This window comes from Gigantopelta aegis, chromosome 1, assembly GCF_016097555.1.
Source record: "Gigantopelta aegis isolate Gae_Host chromosome 1, Gae_host_genome, whole genome shotgun sequence".
Lineage (NCBI taxonomy): Eukaryota > Metazoa > Mollusca > Gastropoda > Neomphalida > Peltospiridae > Gigantopelta > Gigantopelta aegis.
In genome coordinates this window covers 15,258,922-15,277,523 of record NC_054699.1, presented here as the reverse complement: position 1 = coordinate 15,277,523, position 18,602 = coordinate 15,258,922, and the positions used below count along the sequence as shown (strand labels likewise).

Genomic DNA, 18,602 nt, shown 5'->3' with positions numbered 1-18,602 from the left:
CTATCTTTTTCTCGGACAACATTTTCCCAATTATCTCAGTAACTACATTTTTCGGTATTTGCTATGGTAATGTAAAGGGAGATATCATCAGCAAATAATCAAATATTAGAATGTATTGCATGGACAGTATCATTAATATATACTAAAATATAGGTGGGCCTTAGAAATAAGCCTTGGAATACACCCACATTATATTTGTATATTTGAAGGTGATTGATATCACTTTTCCAGGAAACGAGGTTGCCTGAAAATAGTCATGGCGTGAACTCTAAAAATCAGTTCTGGGAGACTTCTGGGAAGTAGTTTACTTCTTTTGAAGATTAACTATAGTCCATCCCACAGGCTAGAGTCTCCACGAGTACTCGACTGCTCGGGCACGGGCTTATTCTAGCATGGTGACGTGTGGAAAACGGAATAATATTTAATACCATGTTAAAAGTGCTATGTATATATTTTTGTAGATGATGGATAGCATTTTCCCAGTGAAGCAAGATGTCAGAAAATAGTGATATTATACAACATCCAACCCAGTCCAGTGAGATTGCTGGTAAGTAGCTTCTGTTTCTTAACTGTATCTAGTATACACAGTCAGACTCTTGTAAGTGAATATGTTTTTTAAGTGTATTTAGTAAGAACGTATAGGCCTACATACTTGTCATGATGCAAATGACTGGACAATATTTAAAAATGTAACTACATGTATTAGTAAATTGTTGTAAATTAACACAATTTAATGCATCGCATGATAGCTTCTTCCCATAGAACAGTTCTAAGAAACACAGGGCTTGAACTTAAAGAAGTTTTCTTCCACAGCAATTTTTAAAATAATTGCCATGAGTAAAACAGTCCACCGATGACAATTTTAAGCCTGCCTATGGCAATTTTTTTAAAAGTGATATATGCAGCAAATAAACCTGACTGAAAGGCTATCTTGTTATATGTAGACATCTTTTAAATGTACAAATGTTAAATATTGGCAGATAATGTACACCAGGTGTATACATTTTGCCATTGTTGAGCTTTACCGACGGCACAAAAGTTCCATCGGTGATGCTCTCTACCTACGGCAGTTTATATCTCAATGACGGTGCCGCCGTTAAGTTTGAGCCAAGGAACTATTTCATGCTCATTGACATTTACCGTGTCTGTTGTTTGTTTGTAGTTACAAGTAATAATATGGTCAATAAATTGTTCATGATTTCAACCAATTTTTCATGATTTCATCTTATCGGTTTTCATGATATGTAATATTCAAATGATGGTAGGGTGTCATAGGCATACAGTCTCCAATTTTTTGTAGGGGGGTGGGGGCAGACTGGTTTTTGCCCGAATAAAACAAAACTGCCTGAATCGTAATAACAGCGTTTTGTTATATTAGTATCAGGCCTACTGCCGAACAGCTATATAGGGTTGCAAATGAAGCACTACACATTTTTACATCAATTACAACTAACTTGCGGGTAGAATGATGAAAACATTATTAAAAGGCCTCATGTTAGAACTTTTACCTGAATATCTCTATCGTGTTTGGATTAGGACTAAAAACATTTATAACTGCATTTTAATATGGATTTTTCTAAATTTTACTTACAGATGTACCGGTTTCTGAGACAAGCAACATTGATCAATGGAAATTGTAAGTTACCTTGTTAAAGAAGGTGCTCAAGTAAACAAACAACATAAAGACGGAGTCACTGCACTTCATTTTGCTGCACGAAACGGATCAATGGAAATTGTACGTTACCTTGTTAAAGAAGGTGCTGAACTAAATAAACAAAGTGAAGACGGAGTCACTGCACTTCATTGTGCTGCATTAAACGGATCAATGGAAACTGTACGTTACCTTGTTAAAGAAGGTGCTGAAGTAAATAAACAACTTAAAGATGGAGTCACTGCACTTCATTATGCTGCACAAAACGGATCAATGGAAATTGTAAGTTACCTTGTTAAAGAAGGTGCTGAAGTAAATAAACAAGATAAAGATGGAGACACTGCACTCCATTGTGCTGCACGAAAAGGATCAATGGAAATTGTAAGTTACCTTGTTAAACAAGGTGCTGAACTAAATAAACAAAGTGAAAACGGAGTCACTGCACTTCATTGTGCTGCACAAAACGGATCAATGGAAATTGTATGTTACCTTGTTAAAGAAGGTGCTGAAGTAAATAAACAAGATAAAGACGGAGACACTGCACTCCATTGTGCTGCACGAAAAGGATCAATGGAAATTGTAAGTTACCTTGTTAAACAAGGTGCTGAAGTAAATAAACAACAAGAGGGAGTCACTGCACTTCATTATGCTGCACGAAACGGATCAATGGAAATTGTAATTTACCTTGTTAAACAAGGTGCTCAAGTAAATAAACAACATAAAGACGGAGTCACTGCACTTCATTTTGCTGCACGAAACGGATCAATGGAAATTGTACGTTACCTTGTTAAAGAAGGTGCTGAAGTAAATAAACAACTTAAAGATGGAGTCACTGCACTTCATTATGCTGCACAAAACGGATCAATGGAAATTGTAAGTTACCTTGTTAAAGAAGGTGCTGAAGTAAATAAACAACTTAAAGAGGGAGTCACTGCACTTCATTATGCTGCACAAAACGGGTCATTGGAAATTGTACGTTACCTTGTTAAAGAAGGTGCTGAAATAAATAAACAAGATAAAGACGGAGACACTCCACTCCATTGTGCTGCACGAACAGGATCAATGGAAATTGTACGTTACCTTGTTAAAGAAGGTGCTGAACTAAATAAACAAAGTGAAAACGGAGTCACTGCACTTCATTGTGCTGCACAAAACGGATCAATGGAAATTGTACGTTACCTTGTTAAAGAAGGTGCTGAAGTAAATAAACAAGATAAAGATGGAGACACTGCACTCCATTGTGCTGCACGAAACGGATCAATGGAAATTGTAATTTACCTTGTTAAACAAGGTGCTGAAGTAAATAAACAACTTAAAGACGGAGACACTGCACTTCATTGTGCTGCACAAAACGGATCAATGGAAATTGTACGTTACCTTGTTAAAGAAGGTGCTGAAGTAAATAAACAAGATAAAGACGGAGACACTGCACTTCATTATGCTGCACGAAACGGATCAATGGAAATTGTACGTTACCTTGTTAAAGAAGGTGCTGAACTAAATAAACAAAGTGAAAACGGAGTCACTGCACTTCATTGTGCTGCACTAAACGGATCAATGGAAATTGTAAGTTACCTTGTTAAAGAAGGTGCTGAAGTAAATAAACAAGATAAAGATGGAGACACTGCACTCCATTGTGCTGCACGAACAGGATCAATGGAAATTGTACGTTACCTTGTTAAAGAAGGTGCTGAACTAAATAAACAAAGTGAAAACGGAGTCACTGCACTCCATTGTGCTGCACGAAACGGATCAATGGAAATTGTAATTTACCTTGTTAAACAAGGTGCTGAAGTAAATAAACAACTTAAAGACGGAGACACTGCACTTCATTGTGCTGCACAAAACGGATCAATGGAAATTGTACGTTACCTTGTTAAAGAAGGTGCTGAAGTAAATAAACAAGATAAAGACGGAGACACTGCACTCCATTGTGCTGCACAAAACGGATCAATGGAAATTGTAAGTTACCTTGTTAAACAAGGTGCTGAAGTAAATAAACAACTTAAAGAGGGAGTCACTGCACTTCATTATGCTGCACAAAACGGGTCATTGGAAATTGTACGTTACCTTGTTAAACAAGGTGCTGAAATAAATAAACAAGATAAAGACGGAGACACTGCACTCCATTGTGCTGCACAAAACGGATCAATGGAAATTGTAAGTTACCTTGTTAAACAAGGTGCTGAAGTAAATAAACAACTTAAAGAGGGAGTCACTGCACTTCATTATGCTGCACAAAACGGGTCATTGGAAATTGTACGTTACCTTGTTAAACAAGGTGCTGAAATAAATAAACAAGATAAAGACGGAGACACTGCACTCCATTGTGCTGCACGAAAAGGATCAATGGAAATTGTAAGTTACCTTGTTAAACAAGGTGCTGAAGTAAATAAACAAAGTGAAAACGGAGTCACTGCACTTCATTGTGCTGCACAAAACGGATCAATGGAAATTGTACGTTACCTTGTTAAAGAAGGTGCTGAAGTAAATAAACAAGATAAAGATGGAGACACTGCACTCCATTGTGCTGCACGAAACGGATCAATGGAAATTGTAATTTACCTTGTTAAACAAGGTGCTGAAGTAAATAAACAACTTAAAGACGGAGACACTGCACTTCATTGTGCTGCACAAAACGGATCAATGGAAATTGTACGTTACCTTGTTAAAGAAGGTGCTGAAGTAAATAAACAAGATAAAGACGGAGACACTGCACTCCAATGTGCTGCACGAAAAGGATCAATGGAAATTGTAAGTTACCTTGTTAAACAAGGTGCTGAAGTAAATAAACAACTTAAAGAGGGAGTCACTGCACTTCATTATGCTGCACAAAATGGGTCATTGGAAATTGTAAGTTACCTTGTTATAGAAGGTGCTGAAATAAATAAACAAGATAAAGACGGAGACACTGCACTCCATTGTGCTGCACGAAAAGGATCAATGGAAATTGTAAGTTACCTTGTTAAACAAGGTGCTGAAGTAAATAAACAACTTAAAGAGGGAGTCACTGCACTTCATTATGCTGCACAAAACGGGTCATTGGAAATTGTAAGTTACCTTGTTAAACAAGGTGCTGAAGTAAATAAACAACTTAAAGAGGGAGTCACTGCACTTCATTATGCTGCACAAAACGGGTCATTGGAAATTGTACGTTACCTTGTTAAAGAAGGTGCTGAAATAAATAAACAAGATAAAGACGGAGACACTGCACTCCATTGTGCTGCACGAAACGGATCAATGGAAATTGTAAGTTACCTTGTTAAAGAAGGTGCTGAAGTAAATAAACAACATAAAGGCGGATTCACTGCACTCCATTGTGCTGCACAAAACGGATCAATGGAAATTGTAAGTTACCTTGTTAAACAAGGTGCTGAAGTAAATAAACAACTTAAAGAGGGAGTCACTGCACTTCATTATGCTGCACAAAACGGGTCATTGGAAATTGTACGTTACCTTGTTAAAGAAGGTGCTGAAATAAATAAACAAGATAAAGACGGAGACACTGCACTCCATTGTGCTGCACAAAACGGATCAATGGAAATTGTAAGTTACCTTGTTAAACAAGGTGCTGAAGTAAATAAACAACTTAAAGAGGGAGTCACTGCACTTCATTATGCTGCACAAAACGGGTCATTGGAAATTGTACGTTACCTTGTTAAACAAGGTGCTGAAATAAATAAACAAGATAAAGACGGAGACACTGCACTCCATTGTGCTGCACGAACAGGATCAATGGAAATTGTAAGTTACCTTGTTAAACAAGGTGCTGAAGTAAATAAACAACTTAAAGAGGGAGTCACTGCACTTCATTATGCTGCACAAAACGGGTCATTGGAAATTGTACGTTACCTTGTTAAACAAGGTGCTGAAATAAATAAACAAGATAAAGACGGAGACACTGCACTCCATTGTGCTGCACAAAACGGATCAATGGAAATTGTAAGTTACCTTGTTAAACAAGGTGCTGAAGTAAATAAACAACTTAAAGAGGGAGTCACTGCACTTCATTATGCTGCACAAAATGGGTCATTGGAAATTGTACGTTACCTTGTTAAACAAGGTGCTGAAATAAATAAACAAGATAAAGACGGAGACACTGCACTCCATTGTGCTGCACAAAACGGATCAATGGAAATTGTAAGTTACCTTGTTAAACAAGGTGCTGAAGTAAATAAACAACTTAAAGAGGGAGTCACTGCACTTCATTATGCTGCACAAAACGGGTCATTGGAAATTGTAAGTTACCTTGTTAAACAAGGTGCTGAAATAAATAAACAAGATAAAGACGGAGACACTGCACTCCATTGTGCTGCACAAAACGGATCAATGGAAATTGTAAGTTACCTTGTTAAACAAGGTGCTGAAGTAAATAAACAACTTAAGAGGGAGTCACTGCACTTCATTATGCTGCACAAAACGGGTCATTGGAAATTGTACGTTACCTTGTTAAACAAGGTGCTGAAATAAATAAACAAGATAAAGACGGAGACACTGCACTCCATTGTGCTGCACAAAACGGATCAATGGAAATTGTAAGTTACCTTGTTAAACAAGGTGCTGAAGTAAATAAACAACTTAAAGAGGGAGTCACTGCACTTCATTATGCTGCACAAAACGGGTCATTGGAAATTGTACGTTACCTTGTTAAACAAGGTGCTGAAATAAATAAACAAGATAAAGACGGAGACACTGCACTCCATTGTGCTGCACGAAAAGGATCAATGGAAATTGTAAGTTACCTTGTTAAACAAGGTGCTGAAGTAAATAAACAACTTAAAGAGGGAGTCACTGCACTTCATTATGCTGCACAAAACGGGTCATTGGAAATTGTAAGTTACCTTGTTAAACAAGGTGCTGAAATAAATAAACAAGATAAAGACGGAGACACTGCACTCCATTGTGCTGCACAAAACGGATCAATGGAAATTGTAAGTTACCTTGTTAAACAAGGTGCTGAAGTAAATAAACAACTTAAAGAGGGAGTCACTGCACTTCATTATGCTGCACAAAACGGGTCATTGGAAATTGTACGTTACCTTGTTAAACAAGGTGCTGAAATAAATAAACAAGATAAAGACGGAGACACTGCACTCCATTGTGCTGCACAAAACGGATCAATGGAAATTGTAAGTTACCTTGTTAAACAAGGTGCTGAAGTAAATAAACAACTTAAAGAGGGAGTCACTGCACTTCATTATGCTGCACAAAACGGGTCATTGGAAATTGTACGTTACCTTGTTAAACAAGGTGCTGAAATAAATAAACAAGATAAAGACGGAGATACTGCACTCCATTGTGCTGCACGAACAGGATCAATGGAAATTGTACGTTACCTTGTTAAACAAGGTGCTGAAGTAAATAAACAACTTAAAGACGGAGACACTGCACTCCATTATGCTGCACAAAACGGATCAATGGAAATTGTAAGTTACCTTGTTAAAGAAGGTGCTGAAGTAAATAAACAAAATAAAGACCGATTCACTGCACTCCATTGGGCTACACAAAACGGATCAATGGAAATTGTAAGTTACCTTGTTAAAGAAGGTGCTCAAGTAAATAAACAAGATAAAGACGGAGATTTTTGAATATTTTTATATTAAACACAAGTCTTACAAACATAAAAAATTAATTTACATACCATTCTAGACAAGTCTGTAATATTTTAGAATTGCAGTTCTATTTATATTATGCTTTACTTATGTTTTGGTGTATATAATTGAAATCTACATAGAATATTGTCATCAAATACTATAAAAATCTAACTTTCATTCCCAATTCTCAATCATTTTATCTGACCCAAATATGATGTATGTGAAGTTCACAATTTTCTATTTCGACATCCTTCGTTGTATTCTATAAAGTAGATGTTAATATCAACTACAAAACAATATAATATATGGCATGAATAATTATAAACTACTCAAAATAATTTGAGCAATGTCAGAAATGTATTAATTTCTATGTATACACATACTTAGGATTGCTTGAAGCTTTTATTATTAAAACAAAAATTGACCTGGGTTTTTTCTTAAAATATTGAGGCTTCATTATTCAAATGTGGTTTAGTATATGGACTTTAAATACTATATTCACAAGTTTATGAAGATGTCCAGCCAATTGTAAGTATCTTCCTCAGCATGTGTGTTTTAAATTTACAATTCATGTATCTCACAGAAGCTTGTAATATTTTTAAAAACACATTTTTATTTAAATTGTGCTTAATTTATGCTTAGGTGTATATAATTGACATTAAATATAGTCATCAGGCATATCTAGCACTTGACTTTCATTCTTATTTCAGTCTTATCATCTGATTCAAATATAATGTCTATCTTATTTTCCTCTGGGCCCTTCCTCTTGTTCCTCCCTCAATATGTCAACAGCTCTTGTAGCATCAGACCACAAACCATCCACTTCAGCTTCAGTATTTCTTTGGAAATTTCTCAGCCATGTCCATGTGGTTGAGGAATATCCTGGACTTTGTGATATGACTAATACTAAATGAGATCATGGCAATTTGCTCTATAGGTACAGTGTATTTTCAGGGAATCTCTGCTGGATGGAAGCTTTGCAACTAATCCACAGTAGCATATTAACAGTATTTGTGGTTTGGCACTAAATGTATCATGTGAAATGGGTTCTTCCAAGCCACACTTGATCTAAGGAATCCCTACATCAAGACTTCCTTGAAATGTTAGCTCATAGAAGGTCAGCAAAAATTGATGTTCATATATTTAAGAATTAGATAGTTTCATATACCTTCTCTGTGGGAGTGCAGATGCGAATAACACAAAAACATTATGACTTGAGAAATATCTGGAAATGTTTGTTGCCAAACCAAGGATGATAATACTGAACTACAATAGATAATAAATCGGCCTTCTCCACTCTACATGTATGTATTCACTGAGAATGCTCTGAGAATGCACATAAAGAGAATAAATTGCCAAGTTGTCATTTGGTATCAGTCATACCAGGCAGTCAAGGCTATTCCCCAACCAAATGGTCATATGGCTGAGAAATTTCAGAAGAAACACTAGAGATGAAATAATGATATGCCATGAGAGCTGATGGAGATGCTTATGGAGGAACCAGAGCAGAGCCTGAAGGAGTATACCAGAAATTGTGAACATGACAAGACATATTTATAATATAGTATAGTATAGTATAGTATAGTATAGTATAGGCAGATATACTGAACCATATTTGAATAATGCTGTCTAAATATATTAAATACAGTGCAATGTTTAATAATAAAAGGTTCAAGCATCCCAAAGTATGTGTAAATATAGAAAATAATCCATTTCAGGCATTGCTTAACTTTTGCCGATGAGTATATCATTATTCATACCACATATTGCATTGTTATTTGGTTTCTTAATATTAACATCTAGTATAGGATGAATATCAATCGTTTTGGCCTTATATCTATAAAAAAATTGATATGGATGACAACTTTATCACTATATTTAATTTTTCCATATAGCATTTTTGGGACACAAAATGTGCATCGGTACCACTATTCAAATGTCGATATCTTTTTAATACACCAACATTTTTGCTGCAGACAAGCAGATATTAAATTCATATATAATGGGGTATCTAAAAATACTTGTCTCCAAAAATCCCTAGGAGAGGGGTACCTGTATTTGGCCCATTGACTAATAGCTTTTTCAGATATATAGCATTTTTGACATTAAATGTTATATCATGCACAACTGTAAAATTGAACGATGTATTAAAATGAAATTGTAACCACAGTCTGACAATGTGATTAATGTTTTGAACACATTTCAATGTTCTATATACGTAATTTTATGAATCGCCTGTGTACTGTGAAACAACTGGGTAACACTTCCAGAATGTATCGTTGTTAATACAGTTAATTTTGACCATTCTATAATATATTATTGTCTATAGGGAAACTAAAGCTCAACAGTTCTACAATGTATGCTTGTACACGTGAAAAATAAATTGTGACTGTACAGTATATAGTACATTAGTGGCAATTGTCAAATGTATTACTATTCATAGTAAAGCTAATTTATGAGTTTTAGAAATTATTGATTGTACAATGTAAATTTCTAGTCTGGCAATTCTAGAATATGTCGCTGACCACAATGGAAATGTCTATGAAAACGTTTTAATGTATTACAAATTATGACGATACTTGAATGTTTGACTATGCATGAGTGCGTCTGGAGGTGAGTATCACATCATGGTGGGTTCGACTCTGCACTCGGTCACTGTGTGTGTGGGGCGGGACGTAGCCCAGTGGCAAAGCACTCGCTTGATGCACGATCCGTTTGAGATCGATCCCTGTCTGTGGGCCCATTGGGCTATTTCTCGTTTCAGCCACTGCAACATGACTGGTATATCAAAGTCTGTGGTATGTTCTATCCTGTCTATGAGAAAGTGCATATAAAAGATCCCTTGCTGCATTAGAAACAAAAAATGTAGCGGGTTTCCTCCGATGTCTGTATGTCAGAATTACCAAATGTTTGACATCCAATGGCCGATGATCAATTAATCAATGTGCTCTAGTGGTGTCGTTAAACAAAACAAACTTCGGTCACGGTGATGGATCTTGATTACTGCGTGGACTTCACCTCAGGCTCTTGGGATACATGGAATTCATTTATTATAAGGGGAGGGACATAGTCCAGTGGTAAAGCGTTCGCTTGATGCATGGTCCGTCTGGGATCGATCCTCGTCGGTGGGCCCATTAGGCTGTTTCTAGTTCCAGCCAGTGCACCACGACTGGTATATCAAAGCCCGTGGTATGTGATATACTGTCTGTGGTGTAGTGCATATAACAGATCCCTTGCTGCTAATCGAAAAGAGTAGTCCATGAAGTGGCGACAGCGGATTTCCTCTTTCAATATCTGTGTGGTCCTTAACCATATGTCTGATGCCATATAACTGTAAATAAAATGTGTTGATTAGCAGCAAGGGATCTTTTATATGCACCACCCCATAGACAGGATAGCACATACTACGGCCTTTGATGTACCAATCGCGGTGCACTGGCTGCAGCGAGAAAACCATCCCAACCAATGTCCCAGATCTAGTTCAAAAGAAACTATAGCAAGAAACATTGGATTAAATTCCTTTATAATTTGGATGAAGGAAATAAAATGGTGGTCAAGTATGTTTGTGCTTTTATGGCATGAACTGTTCACAACATGCCAAAAAGACCAATCTCATGAATATATACATGTTTATTTTAAACAATCAACATATTTTATATTTTCTTCAGTAATCTCAGAGTTTAGTATAGTTTCTTTTGGACGTCAGTATATTTTTTTAGACATGATGATGTATGTGGTATTGGTGTAAATATATAATGTTTGTTAGAGATGATGATGTACGTAGTATTGATGTAAACATATGTTTTTTGTTAGAGATGATGATGTACAATGTACGTGGTATTGGTGTAAACATGTTTTCTGTTAGAGATGATGATATACATAGTATTGATGTAAACATACATTTTCTATTAGAGATGATGATGTACAATGTACTTGGTATTAATGTAAACATACGTTTTCTGTTAGAGATGATGATGTACAATGTATGTGGTATTGATGTAAACATACATTTTCTGTTAGAGATAATTATGTACAATGTACATAGTATTGGTATAAACATACGTTTTTTTGTTAGAGATGATGATGTACGTTGTTATATTAATGTAAACATACGTTTTCTGTTAGAGATGATGATGTACAATGTACGTAGTATTGGTGTAAACATATGTTTTCTGTTAGAGACGATGATGTACAATGTACGTAGTATTGGGGTAAACATACGTTTTCTGTCAGAGATGATGATGTACAATGTACGCGGTATTGATGTAAACATACGTTTTCTGTTAGCAATGATGTACGATGTACGTGATATTGGTGTAAACATATAATGTTTGTTAGAGATGGTGATGTACGTAGTATTGGTGTAAACATACGTTTTCTGTTAGAGATGATGATGTACAATGTACTAATGTTAGAGATGATGTACAATGTACGTAGTATTGGTGTAAACATACGTTTTCTGTTAGAGATGATGATGTACAATGTACCAATGTTAGAGATGATGATGTACAATGTACGTAGTATTGGTGTAAACATACGTTTTCTGTTAGAGATGGTGATGTACAATGTACCAATATTAGAGATGATGATGTACAATGTACGTAGTATTGATGGAAACATGTTTTCTGTTAGAGATGATGATGCACAATGTACCAATGTTAGAGATGATGATGTACAATGTACGTAGTATTGGTGTAAACATACGTTTTCTGTTAGAGATGGTGATGTACAATGTACCAATATTAGAGATGATGATGCACAGTGTACGTAGTATTGGTGTAAACATGTTTTCTGTTAGAGATGATGATGCACAATGTACCAATGTTAGAGATGATGATGTACAATGTACGTAGTATTGGTGTAAACATACGTTTTCTGTTAGAGATGGTGATGTACAATGTACCAATGTTAGAGATGATGATGTACAATGTACGTAGTATTGGTGTAAACATACGTTTTCTGTTAGAGATGGTGATGTACAATGTACCAATGTTAGAGATGATGATGTACAATGTACCGATGTTAGAGATGATGATGTAAAATGTACGTAGTATTGGTGTTAATATATTTTCTGTCAGAGATGATTAAGCAGGTGGTAGTGATTGTGTGTGTGTGTGTGTGTGTATATATCTATATGTATATATACTGACGTCCTAAAGAAATTTCACATTCATAAAATTTCAATAATTTGATAAATATTGTTGCTAATCGAAAAGAACCAATTTAGAAACCACCTTACAAACACTTTGCATGTATCACGAAGTGCATTGTGACGTTTAGATGTTGAACTTCGTGATACTTTCATACTCCGTCGTACCGTTTAATGGTTTCCTATAATACAATTCCAAGTCTTTGTAAAATTTCGTTTGGACGTCAGTATATTTTTGTTTATATATGGTGATTTAGATGATAAAGGTTGTAGACCCGCAAGAATATGTCCAATATGATGTACATGGTAGTGTTTGTACACCTATACGTATATATGTTCTGTTAGATATGATGTAGATGGTAGTGCCTGTACACCTATACGTATATATGTTCTGTCAGATATGATGTAGATGGTAGTGCCTGTCCACCTATACGTATATATGTTCTGTCAGATATGATGTAGATGGTAGTGCCTGTCCACCTATACGTATATATGTTCTGTCAGATATGATGTAGATGGTAGTGCCTGTCCACCTATACGTATATATGTTCTGTCAGATATGATGTAGATGGTAGTGCCTGTCCACCTATACGTATATATGTTCTGTCAGATATGATGTAGATGGTAGTGCCTGTCCACCTATACGTATATATGTTCTGTCAGATATGATGTAGATGGTAGTGCCTGTCCACCTATACGTATATATGTTCTGTCAGATATGATGTAGATGGTAGTGCCTGTCCACCTATACGTATATATGTTCTGTCAGAGATGATGTAGATGGTAGTGCCTGTCCACCTATACGTATACATGTTCTGTCAGATATGATGTAGATGGTAGTAATTGTACACCCATACGTATATATGTTCTGTTAAATATGATAATGTAAATGGTTAGGGTTGTACAGCCATACGAATACATTTTCTGTCAGATATGATGTAGATGGTAGTGATTGTACATCCATACATATATATGTTCTGTTAAATATGATAATGTAAATGGTTAGGGATGTACAGCCGTACGAATATATTTTCTGTCAGATATGATGTCGATGGTATTGATTGTACACCCATACGTAAATATGTTCTGTTAAATATGATGTAGATGGTAAGGATTGTACACCCGTAAGAATATATTTTCTGTTACAGATGCTGATGTATACTAAAAGGCAAAAGTTATTGTGACACACAACAGACAAAGATAATTGATAATAAGTTTTTACTGTCGTGTATGAAACTTTATAACATGGAAAGAGAAATATCAGAAGGTACGGAAACGAGCAATAGTTCATGGAAAGGGGCGCACCTGCCATATGCAAATGAGCCACATCACTAGAGGGGGTCCAGAGCGAAGTTCACACAGTCAGTAGCGAGTGTGTCCACCTTGAGCATTGATACAGGCTCGCACCCTCGTCTCATTGGGGCCACTAAACGCTGGAGAAAGGGATGCTACATGCTGTGAGAGTTGATGGTTGGAACCTGTTTCGCAGATGCGTGGTTCGGATCCATGTGTCTTGGCGATGAGTTGTCACGGGTGGTCGACCGCTACGGGGATGGTCCCTGACCTGGTTGTTTTGTTGATATCATTGCCATAAGTGCCATATGGTGTTTATGTGGACGTTGAATTAGGAGCTAAATTAGGAGTTTTTAAATTTGTGGGTGTTATTGTCTATTTAATCCCAAAAATGTCAATTTTGACTTCAGGCGTTAGCCTGAGGTCAAAAATGAAACATTTGCGGGCATCAAATAGACAATATTTAACATCGCAATCTAAAAACTCCTCACGGTTATGTCCATTGTAAACTGAATCGTTTTTCTACGGAACTAACTGTATATTTGGTATTTCTTGAAAAAAATACCTGACTACAATCTAACTGTAGACCCTTGAATCATCAACTTCGCCTGTTCCATTTTCTAATGACGTCATTAGCGTTCCGGGTGTTATTGTCTTTTGATCCCGGAAAAATAATGTAATTAACCAATCACAATACAGAACACACTGGCAGTCAGTTTACAATTGATGTGTGATGTCACGCTGCGAGGTCCCAGATTCAAGCATCCCTATGACTCGGCATCTGTCATTTTCACTGAGGTGTGGCATGACGAAATTGTAACAAACTGTTCACTAATGGTGTTTTTCTGAATTCTGGACTTCTGAAGGCTGCACAGCATTTCTCCCGAATATTCCATGTTTCTTGCACAAAGCATGCAATCGCTGCAACAACTGCTTGGCTGGACTTCTTTGAGCTGTTTCATGCACATTTTCTGTGATTTACATCCATAAATCCATTCACAAATTTATTACTCCAAACAATCCATGTCACAATAACCTTTGCATTTGAGTATACATGGTAGTAGTTGTATACTTATAAGTATAAAGTATATATATATATATATATATATATATATATATATATATATATATATAAAAATAATGTGTTGTTGTAGCACTTATAATTATTAATTATTTTATTTTGTTAATGTATATATTTAGTCGTTCATTATTCTTATCATTAGCTTTATTATTGCTGGGTCACCAGACTGTGTTTATATGTATATAATTAAATTTTCTTTGCGTCTATACACTTTACGGCAATCTGATTGGTCTAGAAGTGCTTACTTTTTTTCGTTCATATCTCGATGAACCCCAAAACATTAAGCCACAGTACTACACACACACACACACACACACACACACACCCCGACTCACACTACTTTTGTGCCGGATAATCCAGGCAACCATATTTAGATATTTTGAAGGAAACACACGTGAAAGATACAAAAGCAATAACAAAATGTATGCGATAAATTAATGGAAAATGCTATACGCATTGATTTAAAAAAACAACAACCCCAAAACCCCGAACCTTTTCGCTAATCATGAAATGAGACTCGGTCGGTGGCCAAAGAAATGTAGCCTTGTACTCGCAGGCACTTGACACAAATTAGTACACATGAATAAAATTCAAAATTTGTTGTATATTTGTATAAATTTGATATATTTCCGCAACGTCAAGGTTTACCTTTTCAGTTCCCGTATGGTTACATTTAACATCAATTTATACTATTTAATAAGCCACTAAAATTATTATTAGCTTTGTTTAAGAAAATTCAGTCTTTAATCTTTAAAATGCAATTATGATGGCAATGTTTAGTTTATTCTGTAGAATGTAGTGGTTGTTTATAAACAGCATGTCAAAAATCAACTCAACGGTTTTGTTCACTACCCTGTGTCTGGTTTTGTCATAAGATATAGCAGGCCCGCATATTAATATTTGCCATTGTAACCAAAATCTGATATAGAGTTTGTACCCGATCCACCAGTATTAATCTGTATTCCTTGATGTTAAAGGTTCTATATCGCAGTTACAAATGATATATTGTGTTACTTTTAGATTTAACTGCAAACGAATCGATCCCATACACAATCTTTGCATATATAAGTCAAGAATATTGAAATTATAATATGCTTATACCGTGTAAACAGACTAAATTCATGTCTTTTCAGATCGTAAACAATCTTAGGAAATCGGTGAATCCACAAAATCCGATAAATTGACTGAATTTGACCGTCAGAGACAGATGAGTTGCTCAAAGACACAAATTTGTCGGCAACATTCGCCTGGCATTTTCCACAATATATTTGTGTATACTTATGAATACACACCAGCCATAATGTTTCCAAATTATTGGATCAAATGAAATAATTATTTACAATGAACAACTGTAAGATGAAATCAATAATTTGTTACCATAACAATCGCAAATAATAGCAAACGATGAATATTAATAAAACAAAATTTATCATTTTGTAATGTACGATTTTCTATTTACTATGTAGGACTTTGTAGGCCTATTTAAAAAAAGAAAAAAAAGAAGCTGAAATGGTTCAATGATTATTTTGTTAGCGAGCTTACATCAGCTCTAGAAAGATTCAGAGAATCCTTTCTCAGAAAATTTTAAAGACTAGAATTGCTATTTCTTTCATTCTACAAATAAAATCTACCATGTCAAGAAATATCGTTTACTCAGGCGGGTAGAAATGATATCTGGAGTGGGGGACACAACCTCTAGTTCCTACGGGTTTGTTATATAGCGGGGTTTTTTGTAACACTGTAAGGATTATCCAATATTTGATATTCGATAGGGAATGATTAATAAATTAATGTGCTCTAGTGGTGACATTAATTAAAATAAACTTTTAACTTTGATTTTCGTTGATGGTAAAACGGTCATATTTATTATCAGATTAGATGATGATTCCTTTATGGCTTCTATTTAATGGGCGTGGGGGGGGGGGGGGGGGCAGGTAAATGTATTTTAATTAAATTAGCTCCACTATTACATGTGGATCTAACAGTAGCCCGTTGGGGCTCATGTCCACCAATCAAAACCTTACTTGCAGAATCATGCCAGTGATTTGAAAACATTCCGAATTATCCTGAGGGTATACGACATGTTTCGTGTGAATTACGAATGCCTTAAAACATGTTTTATTTTATAAAATAAATAATTTGTAACGTAAAAGTGAAAATTAATTTAGTTGGGGTTTTTAATAAATAAATAATTTGTAATGAAAAATTGAAGACTGATAACCCATCCCGTACGTATTGGCATGGTTCGCTGTACTGCGGTCACTAAAATAGACTCGCCCAATATTTTTGGAATTTGTATGCTCCCAAATAACATTATAAAAGGCGAAGTGTGATTGGTCAATATTTAAATTATTATTTACAGACGAAATGTCACCTAGACATGGTAGTCTACTCAATGCTGTTAGATCTACTGGTAGACCAGTAGAACTAATTTTAATCAAATTGTTCCTGGATATACAAAATGTAGCCTATTCTGCATATTGACGAAACCGAACACCGCACTATGACAAAACCAGGTGGTACCAGACTGCGAACACTGTACCTACCAGCCTGTAGTCTGATGGCTTAATCACGACACCACCGAGGCCGGTCAGACATTTTAAGCCGTTGTGGAATCTAACAGTGATCAAAAGATGCATTACAAAACGTAATAGGGAAGTGGGTGGGAGTACATGTATGTACAGCTTTTCCAAAACAATGTATCATTTTTATTCATAACTTAAATTCAGGCAGTTACGGCCAATTTTAATCTTTATTACAGATAATGTTGTATATTACTTCAAAACAAATGTTGGTAATTATACATAAACAGGAAAATGTACTTGTGCGCCCCCCCCCCCTCCCCCCGCATTATAGTATGTGCCTCTTAACATATTGCTAGACACGTATCTACGCACCTACTGACCCACACACATACAAACTTCCCACTACCCTGTTAAAATGTTAACAGTTGAGATTCTTCATGAACATAATGGTATATTTTTTCACAAGAAAGGTCGCACCTTCGTTCGAAATATATAGTACATGTATTCATTAATGTTATAATAACGTCAATAATGGTTTATTGCATAAAAAGTAAGATTAGGTCAATATAAAATAAAGCCTGGATTTTTAACACCTCGTGTCTTAAAGATAAAACCCGCCTCCATTTTATAAAAACATTTTATTTATTTGTTTTATTGGTAAAACATTTTTTGGTCGCTAAATGTGCGGTATTTTCAATGTCCTGAAAAGCGATTTTTAAAAATTAAATTTTACCAACCACCCCACCCCACTTTTCTGAAAACAGTAATTAAATGAAAATCTAGCATTTAATTTATAATGGCCCAACTTCAATTTATCAAAAAGTAAGGTAATTAAAATTGGCAGCCTTACAAAGGTGAGCCTATTTCTGCCAATACACTGTTTTGTATTTTTATTTACGAGTGACATTAACATTATTACGTTATTGTGAGATTTAATTATTAACAATTTAATGTTCATTGCCTAGGTGTGGAATTGTACGAAATGTTTTTACACAACAAAATGAATGTTACAAATTAACATCCGCATAGTTGTAGTAATCTGTGGCGTGAATTGTGTGTTGAATTCAGACTGAATAAAGTTTTTCCTTTCTCTGAAAATTATGATTCTTCTCTTGCTCTACGATACATCATCACCAGCTGCAGCAGCCGTTGGTTTTACACATAACCAGCATCGCTGACATTCACTTTGTGAAATGTAATTAAAATGTAAGCTTGTGAGAAAGATTGAAACATCGTTGATTCACGTGTTACCCTCCTTACCCCACTCCCTCCACCTGTCTCTCCCTCTCTTCGTTGATTCACATGCTTT

At 35.5% G+C, this 18,602-nt stretch overlaps 2 protein-coding genes across 2 annotated transcripts; both read left to right on the top strand.

Annotated features, from left to right (window-relative positions):
• Positions 1-1,627: 1,627 nt before the first annotated feature.
• On the top strand, positions 1,628-2,756 carry LOC121368981 (putative ankyrin repeat protein RF_0381). The gene is made up of 2 exons (XM_041493804.1): positions 1,628-2,623; positions 2,745-2,756. Exons 1-2 carry the CDS (start codon positions 1,628-1,630, stop codon positions 2,754-2,756), a joined length of 1,008 nt encoding a protein of 335 aa, XP_041349738.1.
• A 64-nt stretch (positions 2,757-2,820) lies between these two features.
• Positions 2,821-7,276, top strand: LOC121368898 (serine/threonine-protein phosphatase 6 regulatory ankyrin repeat subunit B-like). The gene is made up of 2 exons (XM_041493690.1): positions 2,821-6,010; positions 6,043-7,276. The coding sequence occupies exons 1-2, from the start codon at positions 2,912-2,914 to the stop codon at positions 7,237-7,239; spliced, it is 4,296 nt and encodes a 1,431-aa protein (XP_041349624.1). The 5' UTR covers positions 2,821-2,911; the 3' UTR covers positions 7,240-7,276.
• The last annotated feature ends 11,326 nt before the right edge of the window (positions 7,277-18,602 follow it).